We start from the raw sequence: 15,357 nt of genomic DNA, 5'->3' as shown, positions 1-15,357 counted from the left end.
GGGACACCCCAGGACGGAACGTATTCCTTTCCCATGGAGCCATAAGTGAGGAGCAGGGAGCGAAACACATTTATTACAACATATCAATGGCCAAGATAGACAGAAACACGCACAATATTAAATTTCAATGAGCTCACTAGGAGCGCCACACATATCAAGTTCGTTGAGGCGGGGGGGGTTAAAACTCAAATAATAAAAAGAAGTCTTTCTGAGTGTAACAAACGTCATTGGAAAGACGAAGAAAAATTTAAGAATACTGGCACATCAAGAAACCATTTAAGGACCATCTTTGGAAAAAGTAAAATGACTGGTTTGGAGAGCAAACATTGACTCCAACTGACAAGTCGAAGAAAACAAGCATTCAGCTATTGGCCAAATTGGATAACTACAGCCTGGGCAAAAATCAAGAGTGAAACCATCATAAAAAGGTGTAAGAAGTACTGTGTCTAATAAGATGGGAAATTCTAGCAAGCATGGTGAAGTTACACATTAATAAAATATTCTATTATGTAATAGGAATATTAAAATTACAACTAACCATGCAAAAAACAATATAGCAGTACTAATAATAGTAATAATGGAAACAATTACAGTATTAAATTTGCAACATAATGAACTCAGTAGTAAAGAAAGAGAAGAATGATGAGGTTCCTTTAAATATCTTCCAATATTTAAGGTTGTCTTATATGTTAGGCCATCTTATAATCAGGCCAATATGATAATTAGGTTGAATCCAAAGTCATGCAAGTCATGGAAGTTTAGATCTTCAGTTAATTTTTAAGGCACAAGTGCAAGAAAGTGTGCAAATTACTTTGAAACTAAAGAAAAAACTCAGAGAAAGTTTATTCCTTAGATTCAATCAATAAAGCCAAAAAACCATTGTTTTCACTACAAAGACCACTGAAAACTATACTTCTCTTTGACCTCTAGGAAAAGATCTTGTCAGTATTATATTTTAGAACAAAAATCTTCACTAGCAGTAAGAAGTTGGCTGCCATGCTGCATTTGGCGACCCCTCACTTAAGTACCATTTTGAAAGGAAAGATGGTTTCTCCTTATTTCCTATTTTATTGTTCATGTGCACTGGTAATAAATATAAATGAGGTAAAAATGTTAATATTCAGGGGCTCACCACATTTATTTTGGTCATTACAAACACTTAAAATAAAATTGCCGACCCGATCGGGCACTGGCCACGGGAGATTTGGCATGAGAACTTCAACCCACATTATTTGCTTACTTTCACTATATCAAAGTCTACTGTGTGTTAGTGTCTGAGGAAATAAATGATTACTGAGGGATGCAACTAGGTAGTTAGCTGGCTGCAGACCTGAAACCGAACGTTGTAGCCTGCCGCCGAGTGCTGCCTGCGAGGCATAGACTTGTTTTGCTCCACTGGCCAGCCACGACTGGCCGCCAACTATTCTCTGGACCACCTTTTGAGCAGACTATAGTGGAAGTGAGTGCATGGACCAGGGGATGGGGCTTGTGACAGGGGCAGCGCCTATGGTGTTGTCACATGGTAGGTGAGAAGGCGCGCTACTCAGTGCGAGTTTTGGCAATGGTGTCATCAATGCGGAACCACCGTACTTACTTACTTACTCACTCACTCAGTGGACGTCTTGAACATGTGGGTGCAGTTCCAATCATAGTATTCAAGGTAAAAGCTAATTATAAAACCAGGAAAGGGTTGGAGACACCTCGAAAGCATAGAGGAATAGAAAGGAAAGTAACTCATCTTCAGAAGTATGATTCATTTACTCGAGCGGCAAAAAGGAGAAAAATCCAGTCTTGTACAGGGAGAATGATCCACCAACATTGAATAAAGTGGTATCAATTGTTAATGAGGACAAAGAACTTCCAAAGTTCTCTAAAACAACCATGAGGCAGGTATTCTTAGATATGGGGTTTCAGTATATAAAGCGAAGGAGAGAATCCTTGTTAATTGACAGGGAAAACATCATTGCTTGGTGTCATAGGTATTTATAAAGTATTCGCAAAGTAAGGGCCAAGGGAAAAGCCGTAGTGTACACAGATGCGACATGGGCAAACGCCGGCCACACCAAGTCCAGGGTTTGGGTTGACACATCTATTAAGACAGTCACACAGGCATGGAGGTAGGGCCTCACCACAGATAGCAAGGCACCCTCAGGCAAAGGGGGACGTGTACTGCTGATTCATGCAGGGACTGAATGTGGGTTCGTTGAGGAAGCAGAACTTATATTCATGGGCAAGAAGACAGGCAATTATCACGGGGAAATGGACGGTGAGCGATACGAAGAATATTTCATGAAGCAACTATTCCCAAAATACCACCTAATTCAGTTATTGTCCTAGATAATGCTTCATATCACTCAGTGAAAAACGAGCGTATGCCCACAAAAAGTGCCATGAAACCTGTTATTCAGACTTGGTTGACAGAGAAAAATATTACTTGGTAACCCTCTATGAATAAACTTGAACTTGTGGAAAAACTCAATAAAATTCAAGCAAATTATGCCAACTATCGCATTGACAATCTGGCAGCAGCTGCAGTTCAGGAGGTGTTACGCCTCCCTCCATATCTCTATGAGCTAAATCCTATAGAGCTTGTGTGGAGCCAAGTGAAGTGATACATTGCGGCTAACAACAAACTTACAAGCTCCCATCATCATCATCATTTCTTTGCTCCAGCAAGCCGGGTGCGGTTGTATACGAGCCTCCTCCAGTTTGTTCTATCCATCCACAGATGCTGTTCATATATGCGACACCAGTTCACATTCAAAGTCCTTCATTATCTGTTTTTCCCAAATATCCCGAGGTTTTCCTCTTGGTCTCTTCCCAGGAACATTGTGGTCAAAGTATGTTCAAGGAGTCCTGTGAGGGTTCATTCTTTTCATGTGACCATACCATTGCAATTTCTTCACTTCTAGAGTCTCCAGCAAGCTTCTTTCCAATCCAAACAAGCTCCCAGAAGTTGAATAATTAATGTGAGAGGGAATACGTAAAGTGACTTTGGAACAATGGCAAAATTATGTAGAACACGTGAAACAGACGGAGAATCGCATTCAGGAAGCTGATGGCCTCATAGAACATCTTCATGACAAGATTGTGATCAATCTCCATGATGACAACTCCAGTGATGATACCTTGAGGAAGGAAGGAAGGAAGGAAGGAAGGAATGAATCTATACACGCATCAACCGGCCATCGTATTGAATGCCAGATGCTCTGATGTATCCTTGGACTACTGCATATTGTTACACCCTGGCATCAAGTAATCACTCTCATAGGTTTTGCCACTATTCTACTTTAAAAAAAAAACAACAAAAAAACACACTCCTCTTTCTCTCTCGTACTTTACCTGCTGGTTTCACGGAGTGGCCCGAATATAAAAGTCCACTAATTTCAAAGGCCTTCAGTCTCTTTGCTATCTCACAACCAATGTTTCCCAACCCCACGATGCCCACAGTTGAACCATAAAGATCATGTCCCAGCATCCATATAGGACTTCCAGCATCCCAGGCACCTCTGAAACACACAAACACAACTAAGTAGAAGCAAACATCCAGGAATGGTCAGCCTCGATTAACAAAGCAGTTTTCTAATTCAGTCAGTTTTGTTTGCATAGCTAGGTTAAACAATTACATATTATACAATAAATCATTTAAATCAACTACACAAGTTAAGTAAAAATCTTCGAGAAAATTATCAAGAATACTTTGTGTACTGCTCCACAAAATACAAATTACTGATTATGGTACACAGAGTGTAATTTAAAACTTCACACTTTAGCTCACAGGCCAAAGGAGTTCCCAAGCTTGGCGTGAGAAGATTTCCTGACAGCTGACATAGCAGTTCGCTAGTAACTATTGGCGTTTTACGGTGCGTTGTGAGGTTATCATCATGATCGTCAAGTACACTACAGCGCAGAGAATATTTTTGGTCGAGTGTTATTTGCACAAGAAGAAGAAACCAGTTAAAAGGTGCCTTTGAAAATTCCATAGACAGTTTCCCTGTTCTACAGTATCACCAAACCCTTAAGTGCAACAACTTGTTCACAGGTGGCATAGCATATTATTGGTTCCGTAACTAAGAAGGAAAAACAGAGAAGGAGAACAGCTCTTACACAAGAGAGGTTAGAAGATATACAGGCAAGACTGCAAGTCAGTTTGCATAATTGGCTTCAGTGAGTAGAGTAATATTTCACATTCATCAGCATGTAATGCAACAAAATTATGATCTTACCAGACTCATTCAGTCCATAACGTACAGCCTACAGATTTCATTGCAAGAATAAGATTTTGCAATTGGCTAATGACTAGTGTCCATGATGGTATTGTGGATCCAAACGTTCTTTTTTTAATTTTTTTTTTTTATGAGTGACGAATCATGGTTTCATTTGAATGGATATGCCAATTCGTAGAACAATAGGATCTGGGATACAGAATACCCACACATTTTACAACTAAGACCTCTGCTCGATGTGAAGGTGGGCGATTAATGCCCGATGTATTATCGATCCAATAACTTTTCAGGACGAAATTACTTTCGACCGTTATATTCACAAAATTCTAGAACAAATTTTTGCTGAACTAACTGAAGAAGGAGAAAGATAGGGCTATTTCCAACAGGATGATGCGATGGCCCATACGGCACGTACCTTTATGCGACAGTTACAAGAAGTGTTCAATGATGATCAGATCAGGAATAATCCTCAAACTGTGAAGAATTAAAATTTGAAATTAGGAACACTGTGCATTCCATCAGTTTCCATGAACAGCAAAGTGTGTTTCAAAATCCTATTACAAGATGTGAAAATTGCATTGCAGCTCAAGATCACTTTCAACAACTTCCACAAATACTGGTGAGTGCTGTTTCATTTGCGCATGTATAGAGCTCGTTTTGATACCAGGAAGTAATGTATATATAATTACTTGCAACCAGGAAGTAACTCGATATTATTAGCTCACGGCACTAGACGGCAATCCCATGAATTTCGGTCTGGCTCTCAACGTCCCCAGTCCTTAGACTGACCGACCGACCGACCATGATCTGCATTGAGGGCTGTCGCCCGGGTGGCAGATACCCTATCAATTGTTTAAACATTTTCAAAGAACTTGGAAATTTATTGAACATTTCCCTTCATAATTTATTCCAATTCCTTACTCTTCACCCTTGAAAGTTTATTTTATTTTATTAGGGTTGTTTATAGTTGCTTTAACTCCAAGGTCTTATCGCGACTCTTACATATGATTACAGAATAATAGTAATAATAATATTGTAATTATAAAAATGTAAAGAAAAAAAAGTATAATGTAATTAAATTTTGGAGTGCAAGCCAGTGTCTTTGAGGAAGTTGATGACTTGATGACTCAGTGCTGGAGAAGACAGTGTCAGTTCCATTTCCTTAGGTATGTTGTGGTGTTGGCGCCAATGGTCATACAGTTGACATTCTGAGATGATATGCTTGATAGTGAGAGAGCAGTTACATTTGCTGCAGGTGGAAGGTTGTTTCTTTTCTAGGAGATAGTTGTGGGTGATCTTCGTATGTCCTATCCTTAGTCGGGAGATTAAGACTTGTTCATGTCTGGTGAGGTTTTGGAGAGGATATGTTCTCGTAGATATCATTTTAATTTTTTGGAGGTTGCTAGTGGAAGTTTTAAGCCAGTTCATTTTCCATTGTTCGTGTAGTTTGATTTTGATATACGCGATGATATCAGAATGTGGCGTGGCAATTTGATGGTCGTTGATTGGAAGACTAGTAGCCTCTTTTACTGCTTGATCAGCTGCTTCATTGCCTGGTATTCCTCTGTGAGATGGTATCCACACAAAAATAACATTTTTTCCTGCAGTCTTGATCTTGTGGTACAGCATTTGAAGGTGTGTTGTTGATGGATTTTGTATTGAAGTTAATACACTTTTGGAATCAGAGAATATTATGAATGAGTTATTCTTTACATTTTTATAATATGAATCATGGCCTGTTTAAGAGCGTACAGTTCACTTGTAAAAGCTGTGAAAAGATCTGGTAATCTGTATAGCTTACTATAGTCTTTATATTTCACTGCACAACCATTTCTCTCATTGAATTTTGATTCATCAGTATAAATTGCACTATATGATGAGTATCTATTAAAAATTTCATTAAATAACTGTTGGGATTTTGCTGTGTCAGTTTGAGCTTTAAGATTGTTATCCAATTCCCAGTTGATTGGAGGCAAATGAGTTTTCCAAGGAGGGGTATCTAGTGACTTGTGTGGAAATAAAATGGGTGGAAGGCTGAGGTTTAGTTCTTTGAGAAGATTTGATATTCTGATGTTAAAGGGTTGGGGTTGAGGTCCAGTTATTTTTCCTTTATGTCTCTTTGAAAGTAGGTGTTTTTTCAAGTGTTGGTTACTTGAGCCAGCTATCTTGAGTGCGTATGTCAAACTCAGCTGTTTATGTCTGATTTCAAGTGGTGGTTCGTTGGCTTCAATATCTATACTAGCTATGGGGCTGGTGCGGTGGGCTCCTAGGGCAATTCGAAGAGCTGAAGATTGGACGGTATCAAGGATCTTAAGAGTAGATGGTCTGGCAGAACAATATACTATACTGCCATAATCCAGTTTGGTTCTGATTGTGGCTCTGTATGTGTTCATTAGGACATGGTAGTCTGCTCCCCAGTTTTTTGCTGAGAGAATTTTCATGATATTCATTCTTCTTTGACACTCGTCTTTAAGATTTTTAAGGTATGGGGTCCAGGTGAGCTTGTTATCAAATAGAAGTCCTAGAATTTTAATAGTTTTAACTGATTCAATTTTATGGTCTTCCATATATAATTCAGGATTAGTGATGGTATGTTTATTTTTGGAGAAGAGAATACATTTGGTTTTAGTTTTAGAAAATTTGAATCCTGTGGTTTTAGTCCAGTTTTGAATATTTACAATTGATTCTTGTAATAGGAGTTGAGTCATCGTAATGTTTTTCCCTGGGCAGAAGATTATCAAATCGTCAGCAAAAAGGCGACACTTAACTGGTGAGTATATGTTAGAGACTATACCATTAATTGCCACAAGAAACAGTGTTACACTGATAACTGATCCTTGTGGGACTCCATTGTTGATTACTACTTCCTTTGACAGCATTCCATTTCCTCTAACTTGAATTCGGTGCATTTGGAGAAAATTATAAATGAAATATAGGATATTTGCAGATATATTGTGTGTCATTAGTACTTTGATTACATAGTCTTTCCATACCATGTCATATGCCTTATTAATATCTAAACTGACTGCTATTAGGTGTTGGTTATTGAGGAACGATTCCTGTATTTCAGATTCCAGACTTATCAAAGTGTCTGTTGTGGAGTGTGCTTTACGGAACCCATTTTGCACATTACTGAAGAAATTTATGTGCTCGAGATACCAGCGTAATCTTTTGTTGACTATTTTCTCCATGAGTTTACACATTGCAATAGTTAAAGCAATAGGACGATAATTTTCTGCAATTGAGTTGTCTTTCCCTGGTTTGGGTATTGGAACTACAATGGCATTTCGCCATTGATCAGGAAATGTCTTAGAACTCCATATGTGGTTGAAAATGGCCAGAAGATAATTTATTGCACTTAGTGGAAGCTGTTTTAGAAATTCATAAGGGACCGTATCTGGGCCAGGACTAGATTTGCCACATTTGTCAAGTTCAGTAATTATTTCCTGTAGTTGAAAAGCATCGTTTAGATTATAGTTGGTGTCAGTGATGGCTTTCCTAAGATCAACGGATTCACTGGATTTCTTTGTATGGAGAAATTCGGGATCACAATTTTTGTCACTAGAGATCTCGGCAAATGTGTCAGCTAATTTATCAGCGATGTTTTGAGGTTTGTTTATGAAGGTTCCATCAACCGAGTTTCTGAGGGAAGTAATGTAGAAGTAATTATATTTGCCATTTATTCTTTGAAGTTTACTCCACATTTCCTTTTGTGGGGTTTGGGAACTTAGCAAGGAGACAAATGATAGCCATGAATTCTTTTTGCTGAGTTTAATTTCTTTTCGAGCGATTGCTCTATATTTCTGAAATTGGGCTTTATTTTCAGGTGTGGGTTTTCTTTTGTAGAGGTAGAAAGCGTGATTCTTATTCTTAATAGCCTCCTTACAAGTGTCATTCCACCAAGGTACTGTTTTCTTAAAGGAATTTGAGATTACTTTTGGAACACTCATGTCCGCAGATTTAACAAGAACTTCTGTGAAATCTTGAACAATGGTATTTATGTGCTTAGAAGGGAAATCATTTGGAGGGGTTAATTCTTTTAAGCGATTATTGACTGTCTGCCTAAATTTTGTCCAATCTGCTTTATTTAAGTTCCATTTAGAGTTGTTAATAAATGAGGAGTTGACAGAAGAATTTTCATTACTGATTAGTATTGGGAAGTGGTCACTATTTCCTTGGAGTGTTGAATAAACAGACCAATTGAAAAGGGTTGGTATGTCCGGTGTGCAGATGGTTAGGTCTATACTACTACAGGTGCCGTGGGCTATGTCAAAGCGAGTTGGAGCAGTAGAGTTCATTAGAATTAAATCAAATTCATCAAGTACCTTTTCTATCTCTTTTCCTCTTGCATCAGAACTATGGCTACCCCATAACGTGTTGTGGCTGTTGAAGTCACCTACTAGGATGAATGGTTTAGGTAGTTGATGGATAAGGTTTCGTAGATCGTCACCTTGAAACAAATAACTGTTTGGAATATAAACATTGCAGATACATAGAGAAGGTGGTAGATGGACTGAAATTGCTACAGCTTCCAAATTAGTTTTAACAGTAATTTCTTTGGCATAGATATTGTTTTTGATATAAGTAGCTACTCCTCCACTCGCATGATTCACATTTGTTCTATTTTTGTGGTAAACACTGTAGAGTCTTAGATTGGCAGCAAAGTCGTTCTGAAAGTTTGTTTCTTGGAGACAGATAACAGATGGTTGGTGTTTGTTTATTAGGAGTTGTAGATATTCTAACTGTGATCGATAACTGTTAAGATTCCATTGGAGTAATGTTGTCATAATAATGATTAATGATCAAAAGCAGAATGAGGTTTATCTCCATTATGATACTGGGGAGGAATTGTCGTTACTGGAATAGTCTGGCGTGACGTTGATATGCGTTGGGTCTTCACTTTTCACTGGCGTATTTCAGTAGTTGTTTTACTATTCGAGTGCTTTTGTTTTTTATGCTTTAAGAGTAAGGATAGAGTTTTTGAAGGGCTTTAGCAAGACCTTCTATGTCTTGTGTGTAGTTTGAAGCAATTGCTGATATGTCCGTGGCACCAACTGTATTTTCAAAGAAGGACTGGAGCTGTAGGTAGCTGAGGGGGAATATTGATGGGTCGGCTTCCAGAACTTGTTTTACTGGCAGGAGCATATCACTTATTGATTTTTGCGTGTCTGTCTTGGGTTTCTTGGAAGTGTGATTTGTCTTACGGTTTTCGATTTGTTCAGGAGAGGCCAGTATGGATTTGTTGCTATCAGGAGGATTTGGATTAGTTGTTTCACTGCTAGCTAGTGAAATTGGCCTGTTACATCCAGGAAAATTCACTGTTGTAGGGGTGGCGTGTGTTTCCATAGGTGCTGCAATTTCTCTCTCAATTTGAATTCTGGAGGAGGGAGGATCATTACAGACTTGGCTAAGTGCTAAGTCAGGGTTGGTCATTGAAGTGGCTTCTTGAGTAGGCCTATCTTTTGGGAGTGAGCTGGAAGAGCTAGAAGTACCGATGTCTGTTTTGGGGTTTTTGACCTGTGACTTTTATGAAATCTCCTGGAGCTGAGGAAAATTATTCAAAGAGGATTCATCTTTTGGAAGTGATACGTTGTTAGGACAATCTTTGGCCATATGTCCTTCGGTATGGCAAAGAAAACAAGTGGGTGAGTCAGATGATAGGTAAATCCAGTAGTTTGTACCATCGTATTCGAGATGAAAGGATTCGGGGAGTTTATCAAAGTCTTCATTTTGAATGAACATTTGTCTTCGAAAGCTTAAAATGTGGGAGAATCCTGGAATTGACAAACCTGCTCTGATTGGGGTAATCCTAGACATGATTTTCACACTGAGTTTTAACAATTCCTCTTCAATAACATAGTTTATTTTTCTTACTAGAGAGAAAGATGCATATCCCGTTCGATATACGTGAAACAAACCGAATGTTGCTAGGGGTTGTAAGTTTACCTATAGCTAGCACATAATCCTTGATACTGATCCCATCATGAGATTCGATTACAATAGCTTGTTCTTTGGAGGGGTATGACTGTATTGCAGCAGAATAGCTTAACCTTGAATTACGTTCGTTACTAGGCCTACTTGTGACGGTTGTCATTTGTTTACCTGATGCACTGTTAGGATGTGGAGGTTTATTTACGGTGTTGTTATTATTATTTGTTGGCTTACTTGGTGTCTGTTGAGGAAAAATATCATTGATTTTTTTCATTCATTGAATTCGATAGATGCCGACCTCTATCAACAGAGGTGGCCATTTTGAGTGGGTCAACAAAGGGTTTTAGGTTATCTGTAGTGATGGGAAGTGATTTGCAAACCTGCTACTAAATCACTGCTACTGTGAAATCACAGTTCAACCTACTAGCAGGTTGGCCAGACTAGCAGGTCTTAACTGCGATTGTGATGTTTCGCGGGCGGCAGCGCTGCGCTGCGAGAAATCCTTAAACTAACGTGATCAACCAGCGTGAAACGCGCAGCAAGGCCAATAGCAGCAGCCAGTAGCATTTAACAGACTAGCAGTTAAGAAAGCAGTAGCAACTAATCTAATCAGTAATCACAGCATCACACTCACAAGTCGAAGTCTAACTGTGACCCACACCACAGTCGCAGTTGCGGCTGCGCTGTGATTATAAACACCTATTGTCGACATTGTCATACGATCACAGGAAAGGAAAGTGAATAGAATCTGCGGCCGTGAAAGCCATCTTGCCCATTTTTGAAAGGAGCTATTATCGTGTTGTGGGATTTATAACCTCCCAACCTGTGATTTATTTTGGTCTTCTCATTATCTCATTATGTTTATTGGGTTGTGGCTTGTGGTTGTAGGTCTAAAAGTGAAAAATTGTGATGGTAGCAGTTGAGTTGACTAAGTATTTTAATCAGTGATTTGTGACGTTATAGGCATAATATTTTGCCTACTGTTTTGTTTCTACACTATTGTACAGTAGTATAAGTATTCGGTACTAAAATTAGTGGTATTGCTAACAAGAGAAGTGGCAGCAGGCAAACTCTGAGTGAGTTTTGGGCATTTTATCAGAATAGTATTTTCCTCCTCCTGTCCGACTCCTTGGCTGAGTGGTCAGCGTTGAGGCCTTCGGTTCAGAGGAGTCCCGGGTTCGATTCCCGGCTGGTCGAGGATTTTAATAGCATCATATTAATTCTTCTTGTATCCGGGAGATAGTGGGTTCGAACCCCACTGTCGGCAGCCCAGAAGATGGTTTTCCGTGGTTTCCTATTTTCACACCAGGCAAATGCTGAGGCTGTACCTCAATTAAGGCCACGGCCGCTTCCTTCACACTCCTAGGCCTTTCCTGTCCCATCGTCGCCATAAGACCTATCTGTGTCGGTGCAACGTAAAGCAAATACCAAACCAAACCCCATGGTGCTACAGGCCTTGAAGGGCCTTGGCCTACCAAGCGACAGCTGCTCAGCCCGAAGGCCTGCAGATTACGAGGTGTCGTGTGGTCAACACGACGAATCCTCTCGGCCGTTATTCTTGGCTTTCTAGACCGGGGCCGCTATCTCACCGTCAGATAGCTCCTCAATTCTAATCACGTATGCTGAGTGGACCTCGAACCAGCCCACAGGTCCAGGTAAAAATCCCTGACCTGGCCGGGAATCGAACCCGGGGCCTCCGGGTAAGAGGCAGGCACGCTACCCCTAGACCACGGGGCCGGCCACGTAAAGCAAATAGCAAACAAAAATTCTTCTGGCTCGGGGACTGGGTGTTTGTGTTTGTCCCAACACTTTCCTCTTCATATTCACACAACACGCTACACTACCAACCACCACAGAAACACGCAAATTACATCCCTCCATATAGAGTTGCGTCAGGAAGGCATCCGACCGTAAAACAGGGCAAAATCCACATGTGCGACGTAGACCGCACCCACGACCCCACAGGTGTGAGAAAAGTGTCAGAAAAAGAAGAAGTCATTTTCTCCTCCTCACTCCCTGATTTTCTTCCTTAATGAGCAGCTCTGTAATTCCAATATAATTATACCAATGATTTTGATAAAAGACAACTGGTTAACCCTCAAATCTATAAGAGTTTTTTCTCTACATAGCTCAGAATTTAAAAAGGATGGTATTTCTGTATCAGTAATGTCACAGTAACAAGGAAATGCACTTTTTAATTTTCCGTAATGTCTGTCTGTATTACAGCATCACACTCAAAGGTCTAACTGTGACCCCACACCAAAGTTGCAGTTGCATGTATATTCACGCATCACGAGAAAACTGCCGAAGAGAATTTAATGAAAATCGGTATGCAAACTCGGGGAATAAGTAGCTACAATCTAGGCCATAAATAATTTTATTCACGCTGAGTGAAATGGTAGTTTGAGGGAAGGCCTAAAATTCAATTCTCAAATATTCATTAATGGTCCTATCTTAAGGAAAATCGGTATGCAGAATTGAGGAATAAGTCACTATAGCCTAGGCCGTAAATAATTTTACTCACGCTGAGTGAAATGGTAGTTTAGGGGAAGGCCTACAATTTAATTTTCAAATATTTATGTTAATAGTGGTCGTATCGATAAATATTGCATAGGTAACTAAAGTTATATAGTGTTAAATTTCCGATCATTTATGTCTTATATATTGTTACCGTACCGGCTATGATCACAGATACATTCATGAATTTGGATTTTTGTTACGAGAAAAATAGGTAAACAGAATTTGATGAAAATCGGTATGTAAAATCGGAGAATAAGCAACTACAGTCTACGCTGTAAATAATTTTATAAGATGCCCTAATATAGCAGAGTCGAAAAAAAAAAACTAAATGTGAAGGACTACAATATAGAAACTCATAAAATTGATCAACAATAACATTATATTGACCATTGTTTGTTCTCCGATAGATAGGATTGCTGCTGCGTGCCGAGTTTTTTTAATAATTTGTTTTACGTCACAACGAAACAGACAGATCTTATGGCGACGATGGGAAATGAAAGAGCTAGGAGTGTGAGGGAAGCGTTCTTGGCCTTAATTAAGGTACAGCCCCAGCATTTGTCTGGTGTGAAAATGAGAAACCACGGAATACCATCTTTAGGTCTGCCGATAGTAGGGTTCGAATCCACTATCTCCCGGATACAAACTCACAGCTGCACACCCCTAACCACACGGCCAACTCGCCCGGTTGTACCGAGTGTAACAGCCTACCTGAATATTGGCGGGAGGTAGCTGGGGAGTTATATAACTTTCTTCTTTAGCATGCTATTCCTCTGGTTCATAAATTTTCTGATGCTACTGGTACATAACACACTGGTTCATCATAGAATTCGAGCTGTTCAATCCCTACTCTGAGACACTGACTCGAATGAGCAGTGTGCATATTTAACGGAATAATGGCAGAGGAGTCTTCACGGATGTCTACGGCCTGGTCATTCCAGCTCTGGAACTTCGGACTGTTAGATAGGCACCGTAGTACTGTTCGTTAAAAGTGAGAAAATCTGCAGTTTTTCATTTGATCGAGTATTTTATATGATAATGTTGCTTTTAATCGCTACATTCCTACTGACTTTTTTGTAACGACCTATGTTGACTTCTGTTAGGAAAACCACAAATTCAGTCTTTCTGAAAATCCCGTAGGGAAGCACGGGTACATCAAGTAGCATTTATAAAAAAAAATAGTCCTTGTTGATTCGTACGGTGTAGTACTTTTTGAAAAAAGGTAATGTATATAACTTTTTAAAATATGATTCTGAAAATGAGTATCTGTTTTCAGTGTTAGCGCGAGTTCACCCGTATACTGAATGCTGCACGACATCGTACTCCTCGGTACTCCTGTAGGCCACAGAGTGATGATGGCCGTATTTCGAGTGGCCTTGTATCCTAGGTGGCGTTGGCTGAATCACAGTTAAAAATCACTGCTACTTCAAAATAGCAATCGCAGTTTGACCTATGAGTGTAAAATCACTGCTAATCACACCACTAGTTATCTGTATAGTTCTTCACTTCTCACAAAGACCACGGAAATAATGTCAGGTATCTTACTTACAAGAATGTAGTAGGTGATCTAAATATTTACTTCTGATCACTCTTACACTAATGTAACGATTACGAACCTCTATTATATAGCAAAACTTGAGCAAGGAAATTACTCGCCAACATCATCAGTCACTGCCTTCTCGATCTCTCCCTTGAAAGTTGTGACATTAGTTTACATTTATTTAGAATCCAGTTCTTCTATATGATCTACTGCGAGATTCAACCAAAATTATAATCATTTCTATATCTACTTTTATTATGCCTACAGCAAATATATACATCATGTAACCCAAGATTTGTAACATTATAAGGAAGTAGAAATTATGCAAATCTTACTTGGAATTCCTATTAGAGGAGAGATGTGTTCATTTCTTTGCGAAGTCCATTAACCCACCAGCCTATCCTTACAAGTACATTTACTTTTATAACTTAACTAGCAATTACCCGCGGCTTCGCTCGCGTGGATTTCTTAATTTGATCAGAGTAATCGTACTTCGGCATTGTACTAAGAGACTATCTGAAAATTCCTAAAGTATAAAAACACACCCAAAAATTGAGTTTCATTTACCCCAGAAATTTTTTGTAAACCATGTCTTTGGTATTACTGTTTCGGGCTAAGACGACCATGCGATATAGAACTGTACATGCGAGAAACAGTCTCTTCTCAAGTAAAAAAAAAGAAATACATGTTTCCATATTTTTAAAGGAGATTCCAAATACCTATTCCCACATCTGTAACATATTCAGTTTTTGAGATATAGGCCTCCATAAGTATTTCCATAAAATGAATTCAGCTCCTTGATCAGTCCTTCCCCTACCCCCATCTAAGTGTATTTTCCGAAAACAAAAATACATGTTTCCTTATTTTTAAAGGAGATTCCAAATATCAATTTTCCAGTCTGTAACATTTTCAGTCTTTAAGATATGAGTATCCTCATAAAAATAATTCAACTATTTTTCACTACTTCTCACCCCCTGTTAAGTGCTCTCTCCGAAAACAAAAAGGTACAGGTTCCTGTATTTTTAAAGGACTTTCCAAATACCAAGTTTCTTGTCCCTAGCATGTTAAGTTTTTGACATATAATGTAAAATGAAATGGCGTATGGGTTTTAGTGCCGGGAGATCCCAGGACGGGTTCAGCTCG

The 15,357-nt window shown here is 39.2% G+C and overlaps 1 protein-coding gene across 1 annotated transcript in view; it reads right to left on the bottom strand.

Moving 5' to 3' along the window:
- The window catches only part of LOC136858758 (glyoxylate reductase/hydroxypyruvate reductase-like), a 125,406-nt gene that overhangs the window by 29,499 nt on the left and 80,550 nt on the right, over positions 1 to 15,357 (bottom strand). Inside the window, exon 4 of the mRNA XM_067138536.2 lies at positions 3,343 to 3,509. Coding sequence (XP_066994637.2) covers positions 3,343 to 3,509 — 167 coding nt within the window. The remainder of the gene's footprint in view (positions 1 to 3,342; positions 3,510 to 15,357) is intronic.

The sequence above is a fragment of the Anabrus simplex genome, chromosome 1 (assembly GCF_040414725.1).
Source record: "Anabrus simplex isolate iqAnaSimp1 chromosome 1, ASM4041472v1, whole genome shotgun sequence".
NCBI lineage: Eukaryota > Metazoa > Arthropoda > Insecta > Orthoptera > Tettigoniidae > Anabrus > Anabrus simplex.
The sequence above is the reverse complement of the archived record's forward strand: the minus strand, read 5'-3'. Positions and strand labels throughout refer to the sequence as shown.